At 37.1% G+C, this 19,770-nt stretch overlaps 1 protein-coding gene across 4 annotated transcripts in view; it reads left to right on the forward strand.

The window, feature by feature from the left end:
* The window catches only part of LOC106055951 (parathyroid hormone 2 receptor-like), a 122,467-nt gene that overhangs the window by 96,646 nt on the left and 6,051 nt on the right, over positions 1 to 19,770 (forward strand). For 3 of the 4 annotated variants that reach the window (XM_056020791.1, XM_056020801.1, XM_056020809.1), the window contains 9 exons: positions 4,026 to 4,122; positions 8,230 to 8,349; positions 9,453 to 9,571; positions 10,850 to 10,944; positions 11,922 to 12,090; positions 12,868 to 13,024; positions 14,346 to 14,406; positions 15,528 to 15,597; positions 15,809 to 15,903. In XM_056020791.1, coding sequence (XP_055876766.1) covers positions 4,026 to 4,122; positions 8,230 to 8,349; positions 9,453 to 9,571; positions 10,850 to 10,944; positions 11,922 to 12,090; positions 12,868 to 13,024; positions 14,346 to 14,406; positions 15,528 to 15,597; positions 15,809 to 15,903 — 983 coding nt within the window. The remainder of the gene's footprint in view (positions 1 to 4,025; positions 4,123 to 8,229; positions 8,350 to 9,452; positions 9,572 to 10,849; positions 10,945 to 11,921; positions 12,091 to 12,867; positions 13,025 to 14,345; positions 14,407 to 15,527; positions 15,598 to 15,808; positions 15,904 to 19,770) is intronic. The other variant, XM_056020797.1, reaches the window with a different exon arrangement.

Raw genomic sequence — 19,770 nt, forward strand, 5'->3', positions numbered from 1 at the left:
TCAGAGGCGCCCGAAGATCCCGAAATTAAAAATCCCAGTCTTCACCAGGATTCGAACCCCGGTTCGGAAGCCAAGCGCTTTACCGCTTAGCCACCGCGCTTCTCACTGACCTATGAGATCACGAAAATGGTTTCTGTATGTTGAACCTGTCGCACGATGTGAACAATCTGTTGATCTTATTTCTCAATCTGGCCAAAGGTTCGTGTTTAATAGATATGTTTAGTAAATGAATCCCTGTGATTGTCTCATGACTGGCCAATCAGGCCCTCATCCCATGATACCTTCCAGTTTGGCGAGATATGTCTCACAGCTGTCAACTTAAAGTGCACACATTTGGAATAATGTTTCTCGTGCAGAGCGCGAGCTGTTCAGCTTATTGCCTGCGCGGGCCAATCAAGTTGTGATTATATTTTTTTTTCCCGGAGATATGCTCTTGTTTGAGACCTGGTTAGAAAAGACTACGTTACGGAGAAGTCTTTTCTTTTTTTAGAAATAAAGCGTTGGTGTAGTCGATACTCAATGTTTTGTGATTCAAAATCGATAGCTCGTAGAGCAGATTTGTTTCACATCGAGCGAGCAAGAATTTACCTGTAGCATTTTTTTAACTTGTAAAGTTTAGTATTAGTTTGTTGTTTTTTTTGTCAGATTTTAACATTTCAATTTAAAAAATTTAAAACATAGTGATGTGTCTATGTTGGCTGTCTTTTTATTTTGGTTACGGAAATAAATTCTTTGATTGTAAAAACTACGTTGATTCGTAATGGTTAATTTTCATTGTAGAGGGTTCATATCGACTTATTGGAGCAGACATGAAAATAGGTTTATATGTTTTTTAGACCAATTAAAGAACAGATACTAGGCTAATAAGTTTTTACTGTTACAACTCAACACCCAGGCTGGCGAAAAGGAGGAACTCCTCAAAACTGTGAAGAGACAAAGGCTGAGCTGATTTGGTCATATCTGTAAGACATGACTCACGGTCAAAAGTCATCCTTCAAAGTTCATATGGAGCAGCAAGAAAGATTGTCCAAACAACAACTGGCTGGACAATTGAAAAGAATGGACTGGTCTCTCTCTTCATATCATACTAAGAACAACTGCTGACCGGGAAAATTGGAAGGATTGGGTTACTATGTCACAGCACCCCTACGACGGAAGTCAAAGGACAGATGAGATTGAGAGATCACTGGTCAAACCACGGTTTCACCTCCAACTGACTCCTGGTCAAACCACAGTTTCACCTCCAACTGACTCCAAAAAGAATTTTCTGTCAGGGTTTAACTTCCTTAGCCATAGACCTAAATCGCAAACATACCAGGCAGTGGCGCTATAACCTTATATGTTTTGTGTGTGGGTTCCACAACGACGGCCATGACGATTGTTAGTATAAGAAGTATAAGGAACTAAAATATAGGGAACTAAAGTATAAGAAATACAAAATAGTGTAGGTTCAAAAAGGGTAGGTTCAAGAGGTGAAGGTATAATAACAGTATCTTGTATAGTTATAAAAACTAAATAACATTTTACAAGTTAGATGAATCGAGTGTAAGATTAATAGTCGTTCTCTACTAATTGAACTGTAACTGTGATATCTCTCCTTTCTGCAAAGTGGCATCAATGTGTTTATTTATAACTTAGGGATGACGGGAAGGCAGCATGATGGCTGAGTGAAGACTGGGATTTTTCATATTTTTTTTTAGAAAGTTATGTAGGCCACATAATACCCTGGTTAACCCGTACATCAGCTTCCCTGTAGATCTTTTGTATAGCTTCAATTGTGTCTACAAGGTCATTGCTCTTGCTGTTGCTGCTGTTTCTATCTTGTTGTTACCAAAAACAAATTGTGAATCGATATACACTGGTAAGAATCGATTTCACTATCACACGAAATACACTAATTAGAATCGATTTCACTTTCACACGAAATAAACTGGTTAAAAATCGATTTCACCATCACACGATATATTCTGGTAAGAATCGATTTCATTTTGATAGTTTCATTTGTTCTGATTTTCGTGAGCCATTGCAACGTGTTCTATAAAGTTGTGTCTTTGCTTTAGAATGTGTGTGTCAACCTGCTTGTGTGTGTGTGTCAACCTGCTTGTGTGTGTGTGTGTGTGACTGTAAAGTGTGAATTGCATCAATGATTTTACAAAACGTAATTTTTTTCATGCATGCTAATTTAATGTACACATTAGAGGTCGAGGCTAAAGCAATTGTTCATCACTATATTACCCGGAATGACAACACGGAATATGGAAACATGGACACGACTTGAACACAAAAGTCGATCTATTATTTCCTGTCAAAGTGTTGACCGCAGCTGAAGATGAGTTCCAGTATTGATGAGACCCCAAACCAGTGTAGTAAAAGTTCGTCCATAACAACTCCCCTGGCTCTCTTAACTCTTTTCATAACAAAAAAAAAGGGCGTTTATCGCTTTTCAGACTTAACAAGCATGGGAAATGCATACTTACAACTTTATTTTAAAGGGGACGCGGTGACTGACTGGTTAAGAAACAGATGACCTTAGCACCATCTGCCGTATAGATGGCAGGATCGGAAAGGGAAACTTACTTTATTTTACAGTAGATTCTGTTACCAATAAATTACATTCATTCAAAAGAGAATTTAATGACATCATACGCGTACCCTTGTGTTGATCTAGTGGTACATGTTAATAATAAACTTAAGCCCATTGGTTTCCCTGGCTGATACAGGCTCTAAAGGCGCTAAGGAAGACACTTATAAGTCTGTGTCCTGCCCTTACCACTAGAGGAGCTTACAGACAGCTCAGCTGTATAAGGGGAGCGCTAACAGTATTTCTTTTTTTCGTCTGTTGCGGAGTTGCGTCGCTAGTAGGTCTATATGGTAGAAAAAACAATACTCCAAATGTTAAATCTGCCTTTGTTTTTGCAGTTTCATAGTATTTTATATAGATGGATATTACACACGACCTGCGGGCCTTAGTTTGGGTATTACGGATCTATTGATTGAATTTAGATCTATGTCAAACATGATGAATGTTCGTTTCATATTATTTTATTTTCCACGTTAATGAAAGTAGAGTTTGAAAATGGGTTTACCCTTTAAAGCCGACATATTCATATCTAATACAAAATGCTTAAAAACGGGTTTACCCGATTTGTTAAAAAGTTTCGTTCTTTAAAAGATATAAATTTAGCTTTTTTTTTAAATTTTATTTTGGGGCATCTCGGTTGTGTGTGTGGGGGGGGGGGACATTAAACATACATTACGGTCTACGCCTTGATCTAACGAACATTCATCCCAAATATTATGAAGATTGGTCAAACGGTTTTGATTTCTATGTGGGACATACATACATACATACATACTGTTACGACTTTGGAGTAGACTAAAGAAAGTTAACTCACCGATTGTCAGGTCGCCGATTTCCTTCTGGTTGCAGAAGCACAATCCACTACGCACAGTCAATACTCCAAGTAATCGAGATAATTTCACAGTTCTCCTAATCAAATGTACATACAACTATTCACAAAAACCGATTCAAGAAAAACAATCCTCCGTTGAAAATTCCCCGATCATAACTTCCGTTACTTTACACCTCAACACACTCGCTCAGGTCAGTTTCGCCTCCAAACATAAACACATTTAAAAAAGTTCTCAGGTGGGAAAAATGGTCAGTCGGGGAAAACAAGTTTGCAACAATACATACATACATTATGATACATACATTATGATACATACATACATACATATATACATACATGCTCCTTACATTCTACTTAATATAAAATTCGCACACATTCAGCTGAGTACTTTACCAACATAAGGTAACCTTAATGGACCTCATTCACCAATCGTAAACAAACAACATTTAGCACGTGGTGCTCTATCTCTTCTATATAATTTACGATCTCATGTTTAATTCATGATGGTTGTCACGTGACCATTTTTCCCGTTGTTTTATCAATAAGATCACGTGACTAAATGTTGTTTGTTTACGATTGGTGAATGAGGTCCATTCTTGTTGTTTTACCCAGGTTGCATCTGTGATGTCCATAAAGGAACAAAGAATTCTTATTCTGAAGGCCAAACAGAAATGTTTTCGGGCGCAAAAAGAATGGGACGGAACAAACAGTAAGTGACATTTCGACATTTTGTTTTCTTAATTTATGTTGGATCTGGGAAACAGTAGCTCCATTATTTGGCCCTCAAACTCCAGAACCAAGTCCCTTAGCATGGTTAAGATTTTTTTTTTTTATTTTGACCCTGACATACAATTTTCCAACCAAAAATTCCAAGTTCCTATCTAAGGGGAAAAGTTAAACCATTTTTGTAACAGTTCACTTTTCAGAATCGTATGTTTTCACTATCAGGCTCATTTATCCAGATGCTTTTTTAACAATGTATATCTACCAGAATCTAATAAAGTAAAAAGAGGCTTAACAATAAAATACGGTGTTATAAAACATTCTTCTGCATTTCGTTGTAGAACAACGAACCATTCAGAATTCGTCCTTGCACTAAATTAGTATTTTGTTAGTAATTCTTCACCTTCAAGAACTTCGATCTTTCATCTCTTGCCTCGCATAGTGAGCTAAAGGGTTTAAGGTGAAACGAAATAGCAACTCTTTATGTTGTCTGTTGTATTTATGTGTATTTTTCTGTTGTGTTGTCTTTATATGAGAAAAGAGTCCTTGTAATCACAACAAATTTCCGTAAGGATCAATAAAGCAGTCTTAGTCTTAGTCTTAGTCTTAAAAACTTCAGTTGGAATTGAACTTCTAAGTATGAGGATTTTGGTACAGTGACTTCTCTAGAGTACGATCTTTGGATTCAATATAAAACTAATTGTAAACCTGTAAATGTGTTGAAAGTTTTATAATCAAATAGGCTTGGTTCTTGGATGATATCAAAGGGTGATTTAAAAAAAAAAACACTCTGAAATCCTCTTCAAGTAAATGCGCCGTTAGAACTCTAAAAAACTGGAACAATTGTTGACTTGGTACTCCAACATAAGACAACAAGCGAAGCTCAAATGTATTCTGTGTTTCTCGGGTGATGAGTTTGAGAGATTAGAAGCGATGTTATCCTGTTTGACTTGAGAACACTTTCTTGTGGCTGGTTTTATGGAAGCTGTTGGTAATTATACATTTATAGTCCTTGTCTGGATTGATCTATTTTCTATATGTTTCTCCCTAAGAAGTGTACACAAATAAAAAGTGATAGGCCTACTAATGTACCACAACAACATTACACGTTCACTCATGCACACACACTCACACACATACACTCACACACACACACACTCACACACACACTCACACAGATACGCTCACAAATGTTCTACGTTATTTAGTATGACTGCATTTTGTTAAAGAAAATATTTATTTCCGGGCTACACATTAATAAACATCACTCAATAAATGGTCGGAGGGATAAAACATTTTACAGAATAGCGAAAACATTCCTGTTTAATATTGGGAAGAGTTAAATAACTAGAAAATATGACTCTGTGATTCAATGGATGACTCCAGAAATCTTTAGAATATGACTCTGTAATTCAAGAGACAATTGATGACTCCAGAAATCTTTAGAATATGACTCTAAGATTCAATGGATGACTCCAGAAATCTTTAGAATATGACTCTGTGATTCAATGGATGACTCCAGAAATCTTTAGAATATGACTCTGTAATTCAAGAGACAATTGATGACTCCAGAAATCTTTAGAATATGACTCTAAGATTCAATGGATGACTCCAGAAATCTTTAGAATATGACTGTGATTTAAGAGACAATTGATTACTCCAGAAATCTTTAGAATATGACTCTGTGATTCAAGAGACAATTGATTACTCCAGAAATCTTTGGAATATGACTCTGTGATTCAATGGATGACTCCAGAAATCTTTAGAATATGACTCTGTGATTCAAGAGACAAATGATTACTCCAGAAATCTTTAGAATATGACTCTGTGATTCAAGAGACAAATGATTACTCCAGAAATCTTTAGAATATGACTCTGTGATTCAAGAGACAATTGATTACTCCAGAAATCTTTAGAATATGACTCTGTGATTCAATGGATGACTCCAGAAATCTTTAGAATATGACTCTGTGATTCAATGGATGACTCCAGAAATCTTTAGAATATGACTCTAAGATTCAATGGATGACTCCAGAAATCTTTAGAATATGACTCTGTGATTCAATGGATGACTCCAGAAATCTTTAGAATATGACTCTAAGATTCAATGGATAACTCCAGAAATCTTTAGAATATGACTCTGTGATTCAATGGATGACTCCAGAAATCTTTAGAATATGACTCTGTGATTCAATGGATGACTCCAGAAATCTTTAGAATATGACTCTGTAATTCAAGAGACAATTGATGACTCCAGAAATCTTTAGAATATGACTCTAAGATTCAATGGATGACTCCAGAAATCTTTAGAATATGACTCTGTGATTCAATGGATGACTCCAGAAATCTTTAGAATATGACTCTGTAATTCAAGAGACAATTGATGACTCCAGAAATCTTTAGAATATGACTCTAAGATTCAATGGATGACTCCAGAAATCTTTAGAATATGACTGTGATTTAAGAGACAATTGATTACTCCAGAAATCTTTAGAATATGACTCTGTGATTCAAGAGACAATTGATTACTCCAGAAATCTTTAGAATATGGCTCTAAGATTCAATGGATGACTCCAGAAATCTTTAGAATATGACTCTGTGATTCAAGAGACAAATGATTACTCCAGAAATCTTTAGAATATGACTCTGTGATTCAAGAGACAATTGATTACTCCAGAAATCTTTAGAATATGACTCTGTGATTCAATGGATGACTCCAGAAATCTTTAGAATATGACTCTGTGATTCAATGGATGACTCCAGAAATCTTTAGAATATGACTCTAAGATTCAATGGATAACTCCAGAAATCTTTAGAATATGACTCTGTGATTCAATGGATGACTCCAGAAATCTTTAGAATATGACTCTGTGATTCAATGGATGACTCCAGAAATCTTTAGAATATGACTCTAAGATTCACTGGATGACTCCAGAAATCTTTAGAATTGCTTTTTTTTGACAGTTCCTCTTTCAGTTTGCTAATTTTTCATGGGTTCAAAAAACAACAAAAAACAACACACACAAAAAAAACTGTATTGGTGTGTGGACACTGATCTCGAAAACGGCTCTTACGATTTTCCTAGAAATTTGACAGTTATGTTCAAAAAAGTCATTAGCTTCATAAAGGGGGAGATATTTGTTTGTTTACGTGACTTGTTAGTATTGTTTAGAAAATAATCTACCTTCTTTGACTAGAGAGTGTAAACAAGATCCCTTAGCCGTCTGTGTGCAGTCACTCACTGAACGTCTCTGTGTGTGGTGTTGTCTGCTCTCTTTAATATTGTTGTTGTTGTTTTTTTTATTTAAAAATTGAGAACCCGCTTGATCACAATCAATGTCCGATTGGTTCAATAAAGCAGTCTTAAGCTTAGTCTCCGATTTGTTTCAAAGTGATTGAAATTATGACTTTTGAATTCTGTATTAGTTTTGCGTTAAATCGAAAGGATAGGCCTACTGCTTCTTTTGTAACTATAGTTCACCTTCACCTATCACCTTTCAGGTACCCAGTAGAGTTGGGTGGACTCAGGGGCGCCCTAAAAATCCCGATATTCAAAATCCCATTCTTCACCGAGATTCGAACCCAGCACCCAAAATTCGGAAGCCAAGTGCTTAACCACTCAGCCATCTTGCCCCTCTTCCCACTTATATTTTGACGTAAATCTAATAGAGATTACATCGAGATTCTAGACGTAGAATTAGATCTAGACTAGTTCTTTAGAGTTCTAAACCAGAAGTCTAGGTCTGTTGTTAAATCTAGATGTCCATATGTCCATACCAAATTACCAATAAGTAATCGTACATGTATGCATTGCCCGCTGGCCATATTGGTAACGACTTAAGTTGTCGCAGTTGACGGTGTCAAAATCACCGGTTCGATATCCGTTTGAACAAAATATTTTGTAATTTTTTATTTTTTTTTAATTTGAAGTTATAAAATGGAGTTATTGTCTTTTGAAGTAATGTCTTTTTAAAATGTTGTTCTTGTTTATTGAACTGTTGATCTAGCTGTTTCTGTACACGTGTAACAATTAGTTCGTAGGTCATTCCTTGTTTTATACTGTGCTATCTAAAAACTTTTTGCTCCTGGACAGTGACCAGCGAACCAATGTGCAACATGTCCTGGGATGGGTTGACGTGCTGGGATCCGACCCCTGGTGGGGTCATTGCTGAGAAGCCGTGTCCCAGTTATATCAGCGGATTTTATAAAAATGGTAAGCAGTTGAGGCTGGCTGAGTGATGTGCGAGAAACTTGGTTATCAACATGATAAAAGTCAGACAAAGTTTAGTTGAAACATGATAAAAGTCAGACAAAGTTTAGTTGAAACATGATAAAAGTCAAACAAATTTAGTTGAAACATGATAAGAGTCAGACAAAATTTAGTTGAAACATGATAAAAGTCAGGCAAAATTTAGTTGAAACATGATAAAAGTCAGACAAAATTTAGTTGAAACATGATTAAAGTCAGACAAAGTTTAGTTGAAACATGATAAAAGTCAAACAAAGTTTAGTTGAAACATGATAAAAGTCAAACAAATTTAGTTGAAACATGATAAGAGTCAGACAAAGTTTAGTTGAAACATGATAAAAGTCAAACAAATTTAGTTGAAACATGATAAGAGTCAGACAAAGTTTAGTTGAAACATGATAAAAGTCAAACAAATTTAGTTGAAACATGATAAGAGTCAGACAAAGTTTAGTTGAAACATGATAAAAGTCAGACAAAATTTAGTTGAAACATGATAAGAGTCAGACAAAATTTAGTTGAAACATGATAAGAGTCAGACAAAGTTTAGTTGAAACATGATAAAAGTCAGACAAAGTTTAGTTGAAACATGATAAAAGTCAGACAAAGTTTAGTTGAAACATGATAAAAGTCAGACAAAGTTTAGTTGAAATATGATAAGAGTCAGACAAAGTTTAGTTGAAACATGATAAGAGTCAGACAAAGTTTAGTTGAAACATGATAAAAGTCAGACAAAGTTTAGTTGAAACATGATAAAAGTCAGACAAAATTTTGTTGAAACATGATAAGAGTAGACAAAATTTAGTTGAAGTGCATAAAGTACATATATAAAGAATAGAGAGAAACAGAGAGACTAAAAGAGACAGAGAGTCACAGAGAGTGTTAGAAAGAGACACAGACAGGCAAAGACAGACAAAAAGAGACAGAGAAAGACAATGAACGACAGGATATAGAGAGTCAGCGAGAGAGTAATTTATACTATAACTTTTATTATTACACAACATTGTTTAAAATTTAAAGTTGAAATGTCAATACAGTTCTACTCCAATTTCACTAATGTATCATCCTAGAGGTGGCCAAGAGAACTTGTAATGAGAACGGAACCTGGTGGGTACATCCGACATTCAACCGAGAATGGACCAACTACTCCAACTGTTACCAGCCTTCTATTGATCTTAGTTTCCACACAGTAAGTTTTGGATCGAACAAAATTTTAATTGACTAAGAAGAGATAGCATATCTAAGAAGTGTATTCATTATATAAATCTAGTTCGAGTTCAAAATACTTAAAAGCATGAAAAACTGGTTAAAACCTTCTTATAAATTGCAGACTTTTCTTCACAGAAGACAATAATTAAGTCCTAACTTCGTGAGGTAAATGTGCAAATGAATAAAATGTCTAGAGAAACCTAAATAAATAGGTTTCATTACAAGGAAATCGAAAGCTGTATGTCAAAACGGATTTTAAAAAAATGGTTTGGGATCTAGAAAAGAAGGGATTCAATCGAAGACATAAAGTGACTGAAGCTAGATCTAAATGCTCACTTCGTATGCTGATCAGAAAGAAAGTCCAGCTAGACCAAGTAAACAATGCGGACTTATTGATTGGACGCTTACATTTCACCTCTCTGGTAACAGACCAAATGTTGCTTGAGTCTGTGTGGTGCTAAGACAATAATAATTAGGGCACGTGAGCAGGGACTAGGTAAACAGAACCGGACATCAGAATGTTTAACTACTTCCTGTCCTGCTGTAACTGTGCTGGTGCAATGGTGTCGAAGCGTATTGGTATCAAGAGTGAATGTGTCAAATAGGAATCATCTGATGTGGTTGAAAGAGTGTATCTTTGATGATGTTATTGGTGTATCTGTAATTGTAATATTGGTGTATCTGTAATGATATAATATGTTCATTGACGATGTTTCCTGGTATGAGAAAAATTATGACGGTTCTCTTTATCTTTAAAGGCAATTACATGTTTTAAAAACACATAAAAAAGGCATACATTACTAACACTTAGAGTCTACTTGTCTTTCAAAATAATAAGTCTACTACAAAAACATGCATGCTAACTACGAGATTAGGAGAGTTGTTTACCTTCTATTTTAAGTAACCATGCGAGTATGACGTGTCTAAATAAGAGAGGTACATCTCATCCAGTGGAATACCAATGACATTGACGTCGAGACATTACACGCTGGAGCTAACGTTACTAGATCTAATTGTATCAGCTATTCACATAAGAACCATAAGAGTCTTTCCTGAGATCAAAATCAAGACTGCACAAAACTTTGCATTAAGTTTGAAAAGTGTAAATGATTTATTGAATTCAAAAGGTAGCCAAATTAGACTTGAGAATGAAAAATGATTGTGGCAATAAGATGTACTTCTTTTTATGTATTTTATAGTTGACAATACACGAATGTCCATTCAATGGTTGTTAACTGTGATACTTTTTGTGGAACAGGCTTTGGGCTACAAGTTAAAATTACTGTACACAATAGGCTACAGTTTTTCCATCGGAGCTCTTCTTGTTGCTATTGTCATCATGCTGTGTTGCAAGTAAGTTCTCATTTTGGTTTCCTTTTTTACATCGCACTTACCCCATCCCTCCTTCCCTGGTCCTTTTTAACTAAAACCTGCTGTCAGTGACCCTTTGTCCATAATGCGAAGTTACATGGGCCTTGTGTCAGAAAGAGTTATGTTGCTGCCAGATGGCATATAGCCTTAGGGACAGTGAGGAAAATGTTCTTAGGACACATGGGAGAAGGCATCAGGTCTAGACGTCGTGGCGACATGTTCCTAAGCAGGTGGTATAATTTTATTTCCTTCGAACCTGGTTAATCGGACCAGATGGTTATTACAACCAAAACGATCGCGCCCCAATATGATTCTATGAACCAAATTCGACTGTATAATTTTTGTTTTAGTACTTTCGGACTAGGGTTTTTAATTTCGGGATCTAATTGCTACCTGATGGGGAAAAGTAAATCGATTGGTCGGTGTACTTGCCACATGAAACCCTCGTTAGCCGTTGGCCACAGAAACAGATGATCTTTATATCATCTCCGTATAGACCGCATGGTATGAAAGGAGGAACTTAACTCTTACTGTCACATTTTCCAATCTTGTGTTGAATGTTCATTCCTGGCTGTTACTGTCACATTTTCCAATCTTGTGTTGAATGTTCATTCCTGGCTGTTACTGTCACATTTTCCAATCTTGTGTTGAATGTTCATTCCTGGCTCTTATTGTCGTTTTTGGTATTTCAGAAAAAAAGCGTTACCGAAGACATTGCATCTTCACCTAATTCCTTTCTATAACACAAAATCCGTTTCACTGTGAATAACAATCCAAGATAGAAAACATTTACCAATATGGAGTTCTTTTCACAAATCTCTAAATTTGATCCCGTGAAACACAAACAATTCCTAGAGCTACTAACGTTAACTGGGTTTTGGTTCTTGAAATATTTTGTTTTACAACTTTGGTTTAAGTATTTTTGAAGTTACATCCCTTATTTCCCACTCTATTTGTAGACGTCTTCATTCCAAGAGCAACACGCTGCACATCAACCTCTTTCTGACGTTCATCCTCAGAGCAGTCATCTCCTTCCTCAAGGACAGCCTCTTCGTGTCGCACTTAGGGCTCGAAAAAGATGTTCTAATAGCGTCTGATGGAAGCATTGAGTTTATACAGGATGACGATGTAAGTCCGACTATATAAGTTCAAAGGAAAATTGATATTCAGTCCAAATCTACGAGTAGATAAAGCCTGAATCAGCCAGGAAAACCAATGACTTAGACCTAGCAGAATTTAGATCTCTAATTTACTTTGCAGGTCTAGATAAACACATTGATACGCTTAGGACGGGGAGTTGCGGTGGCTGAGCATTAAAGCGCTTGGATTCAGAACCGGGGATCCCGGAATCGAGTCCTGGTGAATACTGGGATTTTTAATTTCGGGATCTTTGGGCGCCTATGAGTCCACCCAGCTATAATGGGTACCTGACATTAGTTGGGGAAACATAAAGGCGGGTGGATGTTGTGCTGGCCATATGACATCTTCGTTAACCGTAAGCCACATAAACAGATGACCTTTACATCACCTGCCTTTTAGACCACATGGTCTGAAAGGGGAACTTAACTTTTTTACTACGCTTATGACGTAATTTATAAGAAGAGATGAACCCAAAACTATAAGTAAACACAGGATGTGTATACAAGAAATGTCTCATTCCATATTCTAAGAATGGTTTTATTCTGTACAAACCTGTTCGCTTTTCTATTTCTCCGCAATCCTAAGCAACTCAAAAGATTTGATATCACATCCCATCAGAGCTTGCCCTGTACATGCTAGCTTTGTCTCTCCCAGTGCTTAGACTTAGACTTAAGTCCTACCGCGTCGTTTATCACACAGGGCTACAAGCTCTCTCCCAATACAATCTACCAAGTATCTAACGTAGTGACGTATTTCTCTTCACAGCACTGGGAGTGCAAACTCCTGATCACCATCTTCATATACAGTTCTAACGCGTGTAACATGTGGATCTTTTCGGAGGCTGTCTACTTGACCATGTTGGTGTACAGGCCGCTGACCACAGAGAGAAGAGGAGTCAAAGTGTACATAGTCTTAGGATGGTGTAAGATCTTTTTTTTAAAAATTATTAACACAAGATTCTTACCGCAGCTCTCAGAGTTAGTTTGTTTGTTTTACATGTTTCGGATGTTCCTTCAGAGTTGAAGATAATTACTTCCTAGTCCAAACCTCCCGTAAGACTACGGGGGATGGGAGCGGGCAGGGTTTGAACTCAGGACCATCGATAAATCTGAACGACAGTCCAGCGCGCAAACCGCACGACCAGGCAGCAGTCACATCGTCCGAAGTTTTTATAGTTATGGAAAGTCAGAAAGTAATGGAAATGTACGTCAGAAAGTAATGGAAATGTACGTCAGAAAGTAATGGAAATGTACGTCAGAAAGTATTGGAAATGTAAGTCAAAAAGTAATAGATTTGCAAGCTCTGCAGTAATTTAGGCTATATGTAAATTTTAAAGCAATTAAATTTAATGCCAACGCGTTGTTGATTTTTTAACCTACACATTTACTAACATTTTTCACCCCAAGATAATAGTTACAGCGGACGTGGTGACCCGTAACATAATTAAACTAGCCGTCCTACGCTAAATCTTACACTTACCGTCCTACGCTAAATCTTACACTTACCGTCCTACGCTAAATCTTACACTTACCGTCCTACGCTAAATCTTACACTTACAGTCCTACGCTAAATCTTACACTTACCGTCCTAAGCTCTTACATTTGTCTTCTTACACGAATACTTATACATGAGATAATACTGTCATACCTCCACTTGCTGTTCCCGCACTTTGAGCGTGCTGAACGAGACATCCATGACTTGAATAGTTCTGAAAGTGTCACGTGATAAATATCCTTTTTGTTTTCTAGACAGGTCTCTCATGCTAGATCTCTCTGTGTTGTGGTATTCTGTTTGATTCTTCTGGATTAGTTTCACCTTCCTCTTTGATTTCTCGACCAACTACCCAGACATTATCGCCTTATCAAATGCCTGTGATCGGGATAGAGATTCCTGATTGTAATAATGATTTGAGATCATTGCGACATTGAAAACTGTTTACATCGTTTCTTACATTGTGTAGCCTGTGCCTATGTGTGTGTATTAGTTGTGTGTGTGTGTGTATGTCTATTGGAGATAATGGGGGGGGGGAATGAACGAGAGAAATAGGAAGAGTGAAAGAAAGAAGAAAAACAGGGAGGTGAGAAAAAGAGAGCTCAAAGACGTAGAGAGAGAGATGAGGATTCGTGTGACTTTTTTTTTTTGGGGGGGGGGGAGTAGTTGAAAATATTTGTAAAAATTAATAGTTTTAAAAAAATTAAAAAATTAGAAATTCGAATGTAGTTTAAATTTCTCTGTGTCCTCAGCTTTGTCCTTTGTGTTCATAATTCCATGGATTATAGTCAAGGCTCTCTATGAAGACAGATTGTAAGTTGTTGTTGTTTTTCCTTGTTTTTAGCATTTATTAAGAACCTTCAAATTGACATCTTGACATTTGTAGGGAACGTTGGTGTCGGGGTGAAACTGGGAGTGATTTTGATGTCACCTTTTCAAAGACAATTTTTTTTAATTTGCTAATTTGAATTCGAACTCAAGATCTCGTGCCTCCATGACAGCATGAAATGAAAGCTACTCAGTCGTAGAACACATTTTAAAAACAGACATTTTTAGGGTTATCTCTAGTTTGTTTCAAATTTTTCAGCCAACAACCTTATTCTCTGCTCAAATCGTATCCCTTATTAGCTAGTATTGTCTCTAAATAAAATAAAATAAATTCATAACTCATCATTTTTTCGATGGATTCATGTGTCGTCATCAACAATGGATAATAGTGCAATTTGATTGTTTCAAGAAACTATTAACTTGAGCCGATAATGGGAAGTGGGAGAAATAACGTGTACAAGATCTGTACCAGACAGGCAGAAAGACAGGCAGAATGAGTTGAAATATATATAGCAATTATATATAGCAATTTATATATAGCAATTGAGAAGAGGAGCTTACACATGCGATATTTTGACCCCATTACTACTTATTAGATGTTTGCAAGATTCAGTGTGAACACATACACACACACACAAAGTGGGAGAAATAACGTGTACAAGATTTGTACCAGACAGGCAGAAAGACAGGCAGAATGAGTTGAAATATATATAGCAATTATATATAGCAATTTATATATAGCAATGGAGAAGAGGAGCTTACACATGCGATATTTTGACCCCATTACTACTTATTAGATGTTTGCAAGATTCAGTGTGAACACATACACACACACACAAAGGATTCCCATTTAAGAATTATAACTATAAACTTCTGCAACCATTAGCGTTCATCAAATTGATTTATTTCCAAACCATTCAATACTTAGTGATTTATTAATTTCTTTATTGTTTTTCTCATGCAAAACTTTAATTGTATGCTTGTTAAAATTGGATTATAACAACATAAAAAACTGCTTCATTTTAAAACAAACATGATATTTTGATTTTAACTCATTTAAAAAGTTATTATATAATCACAGATAGCAATAATTCTTTCTTCAACAGTTGTTGGAATTTCCAGCATAATCTGGATTACTATTGGATAATTCGTGGATCTGGCGTTGGCGTTGTTGTGGCAAGTTTTATCCATGTTTTATCCATGTGTTATCTATCTTCCCTTTTTAAAAAAAAATACTTTCGTATTTACATTGTGATTAGACTAATGGCTCAATCATTTCTTTACTTACTATTGTAAATTTTAAGGTAGTAATAAATAATAATGAAAAACAACTTTGGCTTAACTAGTTCTTCCTCCATTAACATTCCTTGGTTTTCTTCTCCCACAGATTAACTTTTTTCTTTTCTTAAATATTTTTCGCAAGCTGTTTTTGAAGTTGCGTCAGAGTTCTAACCTCGGTGTCAGTGGGAAGTCTAAATATAGGTGAGTGACCATCCATTTTAGTTGTAACGCTGAGGTTGTTATCCTTGACTGACCAGTAGGTCACTGATGTTTGAGTTTGTTATCCTTGGCTGACCAGTAGGTCACTGGTGTTTGAGGTTGTTATCCTTGACTGACCAGTAGGTCACTGGTGTTTGAGGTTGTTATCCTTGGCTGACCAGTAGGTCACTGGTGTTTGAGGTTAGAATTATAAAGCAAAGATTTTTTTTAAAGTAAAGAAAAGGGGGGGGGACAGTGTGACGAAACGCGTCCCTTCTCAATACAGAACTGACCAGTGCGGAACTAACCCCCCCCCTCTTAACCATTAGTTAGCATTGTATAGCCCCTTTTACACTAAACTGACCAGGGTAGAACACAAACAATCTATTACACCAAGGTTAGATCCAACCCCCAAATTATAGGCCATAAACACACATCCCAAGTTACACCCAGACGCCGAAACAAACGTACGCAGCCGTTCAGTTCAGGAACATTAAAATTGAAAGTTACGCCCCAAACGCCGAAACAAGAGCACGCAACCGTAAAGTCCAGGGACATTAAAATTTGGTGTCCACGTACATCCCTTTGAGTCGACACTCCTAACGCCCAGGGCTATTCAAATCGTTTCCGTCCGCTGTACCGTCGAGCGATGGTCCAGCCTGATAATTATGGTATGGTTCCGCTTTCATCCTCCTTCGCCCCCCCCCCCCGGGTCGCGGGTTAAAGAAGTCAGGTGAATGAGCCCCAAATGAAAAGATTGGTCCAATTTAACAATTCTAAACTCAAAAGACTCGCTGGCCATTGGATCATCACTACTCTTAACATACCGCTCGGGAACCTATAAAAGCCGGAGACGAAAGTTTCAGGTTAATGCCATTCTAGATCAGAGTCACTGAGAAGTCAGAAGACTCTCAAGTCAACGATTCATTTGGGAACTTGTGTAAGGCAAAGCGGCCTCCTACACCAGGGCTGGCGTGTTTTGCTGCCTGAAGGCAGACCTCAGCAGCTCTCCACACATTCCCGTTGAGGGTGAGTCACTCATCACCCTCGACCCGAATCGAAGGCATTCCAGGCTGACGTCCCAGGACCGGTCTGCAACTACCGCAGGAGTAAGCCCACCGCGTGGCATCCTCATATTCATCGCACTAGCGCCTGCCTACCTGCAGGGCACCAACAATTGGCTACAGCACAACAGAGCTTCAACTTACCCCACCCCGAAGGAGAACCTTGCATAACAGATAAGTGAGAGACAGCCGAATAAGCAAACCATACACGAATCTTTATGAGCAACATCCCAGTGATGATATTATCTTAAACGTAATCATAAAATCCTAAATCTTCCTGTACATCCCCCCCCCCCTCACTCACTGATTGTATTTCTTCTTAATTTATCTTTATTAAATACTTGTTCTTCCACAAACCCAATAAGCTTTGCGTTTTGCTTGTGTCTGTCTATGTGCCTATATAATATCAACCAAATATTTACCACGTGTGGCTCTAAGACTTTACCCCTAGGAGTCGCAGGCCATCGTCCCCATCGGGAAGTGCAAACGAACCGATCGGCGGACTTATTCCACCACAGACAGTTAGAACTGAACGTTGTTAAAGTTACGATTGTATCTTGGGCAAAAGTAAGCGTGATTTAGTGAATGCAAGAGAAAAGAAAGATTGACTGATGAAGAGGAAATATTGAGTGATGAATGCAAGCGAAAAAAAAGATCGACTGATGAAGAAGAAAGATTGAGTGATGGATGCAAGAGGAAAGAAAAATTGAGTGATAAATGCAAGAGAAAAAAAGATATCTGATGAATGTAATAGGAAAGAAAAATTGAGTGAATTCATTTGAAAAGAAAGATTGAATGAGTCAATGCATTAGTAAAGTTGTTAAGTGAATAAATATTAGGCAAATGAAACGCTGACGTTAAGAATGTAAGAGACACGCGACGACAAAAGTCTATTTTAAAATTGTGGGTGAATGATTTTGACTTACAATATTACAATAAATGACATGAAATTATTTACAAATATGTGCTATTATTGTCATATGAAACATTCTGAATAAATGCAGTTAATGCACGGTACACTAGATAGATCTTTTGACAGGAATCCATTGATTTATTGACCTTGTGTCCTGGACCAGCCTTAATTGTCTGCTGATAAAAATTTTTTTTTAGAAAAATCTGATATATTTTCTAAACATGTGGCACGCTTACAAACAAAATTTGTCTACATTTAGAAACTATTTTTTTATGAACTAATTTTTTTATTTAAATGGCGCGAGTTTAAGATTTGCAAGACTGAAATGTCATTTTGTTTATTTTTTCCTTGTCAAGAAGCCAAACCAAATTGTAATGTTTTCTTCCCTGAATAGAAAGGCCACTACGCAACGCCAGTCTGGCATATATTGTCCAACAGCGATATATGCAAATTTTACAGACTAGGGAAACAACGTGAGAAGAATCTGGCATGCAAGGGCAGCTTCATCGATAGACTGAGAGCACGGTACGAGAGTTAAAAAAAAGGGGGAAGTACAGAACGTGTGCTAAGTAAGGGGGCTTAAAAAAAACGTATACGAGTTAAAATAAGGGAGGTAAGCACTCAGAAGTCTTAATAGAAGAAAGAGAAGAAAAAAACTCTCTTCGTGTCTGCTTTGTGACGTAATGTCTGATTCGTTAACCGTAACCAATCAATAGCCACGACACTTTAAACAGCTTGAATTTCTGTGTGGTGAGAATTCAGATGAGGAGTCTATAGCTTGACCAGTGTCCACTTGGCCTTTTCCCCCAATTGTGTGATGAATGTTCCTAAAATAGTCGAAAAGATGTCTCAGAAAAGTGAAGGACTTTTCGCCCAATATTTGTTTTCTATGTGCCCCATGTTTTGTTCTTCACTACGTCGCGTCTCGAGTCTCAGAGATCTGTCTGGGGGAAACCAGATTGTATTTTCTGGGGACTATTGTGTTAGAGCGACTATATCTCATTTTATATCCCATTCTGCTGTCAGGAGCATGGGTTCTCTAGTCTATGAGGATGGTTGTGAGATTTTTATTTTCTGGGGACGTTTGTGTTAATAAGATTATATCTCTTCTTTTAGTATTTTCCTGTCAGGTTGGCATAGCAACCATTGAGCGAAAGGGTGCATTGCGCCCGGCCCATGGACCATAAAAAATTGTTTATTACCTTTATGAAGACCTAGGTCTACAAGCATTAAATGCCTTGATACTTTTACTTGCAACTAAAAAAAACAATTTTAAGAAATACTTTTAAAAATAAAAGACTATACCTCCTTTATACAATCCAACAAGCGATTATTTTAATTTTAATAACTAATGAATGTTAGGTTTTAAACAAAATGGTTCGGCATCAATAGACTTTGTAAGAGCAGGCTATGGATCATACATTGAGTATCTTGGCTCTGACTCAATACAAATCTATAGACCATGTGGTAGTGTTTGTAGTTTTGATGCGGAGGCCATGGCGATCTGTAAAGCCTTAAAAGTCATTGGCTCTCAGCCTGGCGAGGGACATTTTAGGGAAACACAGGTTGTTGTGGTCACTACAGCCTTTGCAAAGCCCTAGACCAATGTCCCCCAATATCGACACTGTCATCATGGCTTCACAAAAATGGCACTTCTGTAATAATGCAGTGGGTACTGAGTCACGTAACGTGTGACTGGCCCACCTGGAAGGCCGGCTCTAGGCATAGTCAAGCTAGGCAGCCACCAAGGGCCTCGCGGTGGGGTGGGTGGGGGACTCGCAAAGGACTCAAAGAAATTTTTAGAGAGAAAATAGTGAAACATGGATCCAACATAGAAAACTCTTTGGTTCTGTGTCTACTAGTCAGACTCTAAGTATCTTCTAAGGTTCAAGG

This window comes from Biomphalaria glabrata, chromosome 1, assembly GCF_947242115.1.
Source record: "Biomphalaria glabrata chromosome 1, xgBioGlab47.1, whole genome shotgun sequence".
NCBI classification, from domain to species: domain Eukaryota; kingdom Metazoa; phylum Mollusca; class Gastropoda; family Planorbidae; genus Biomphalaria; species Biomphalaria glabrata.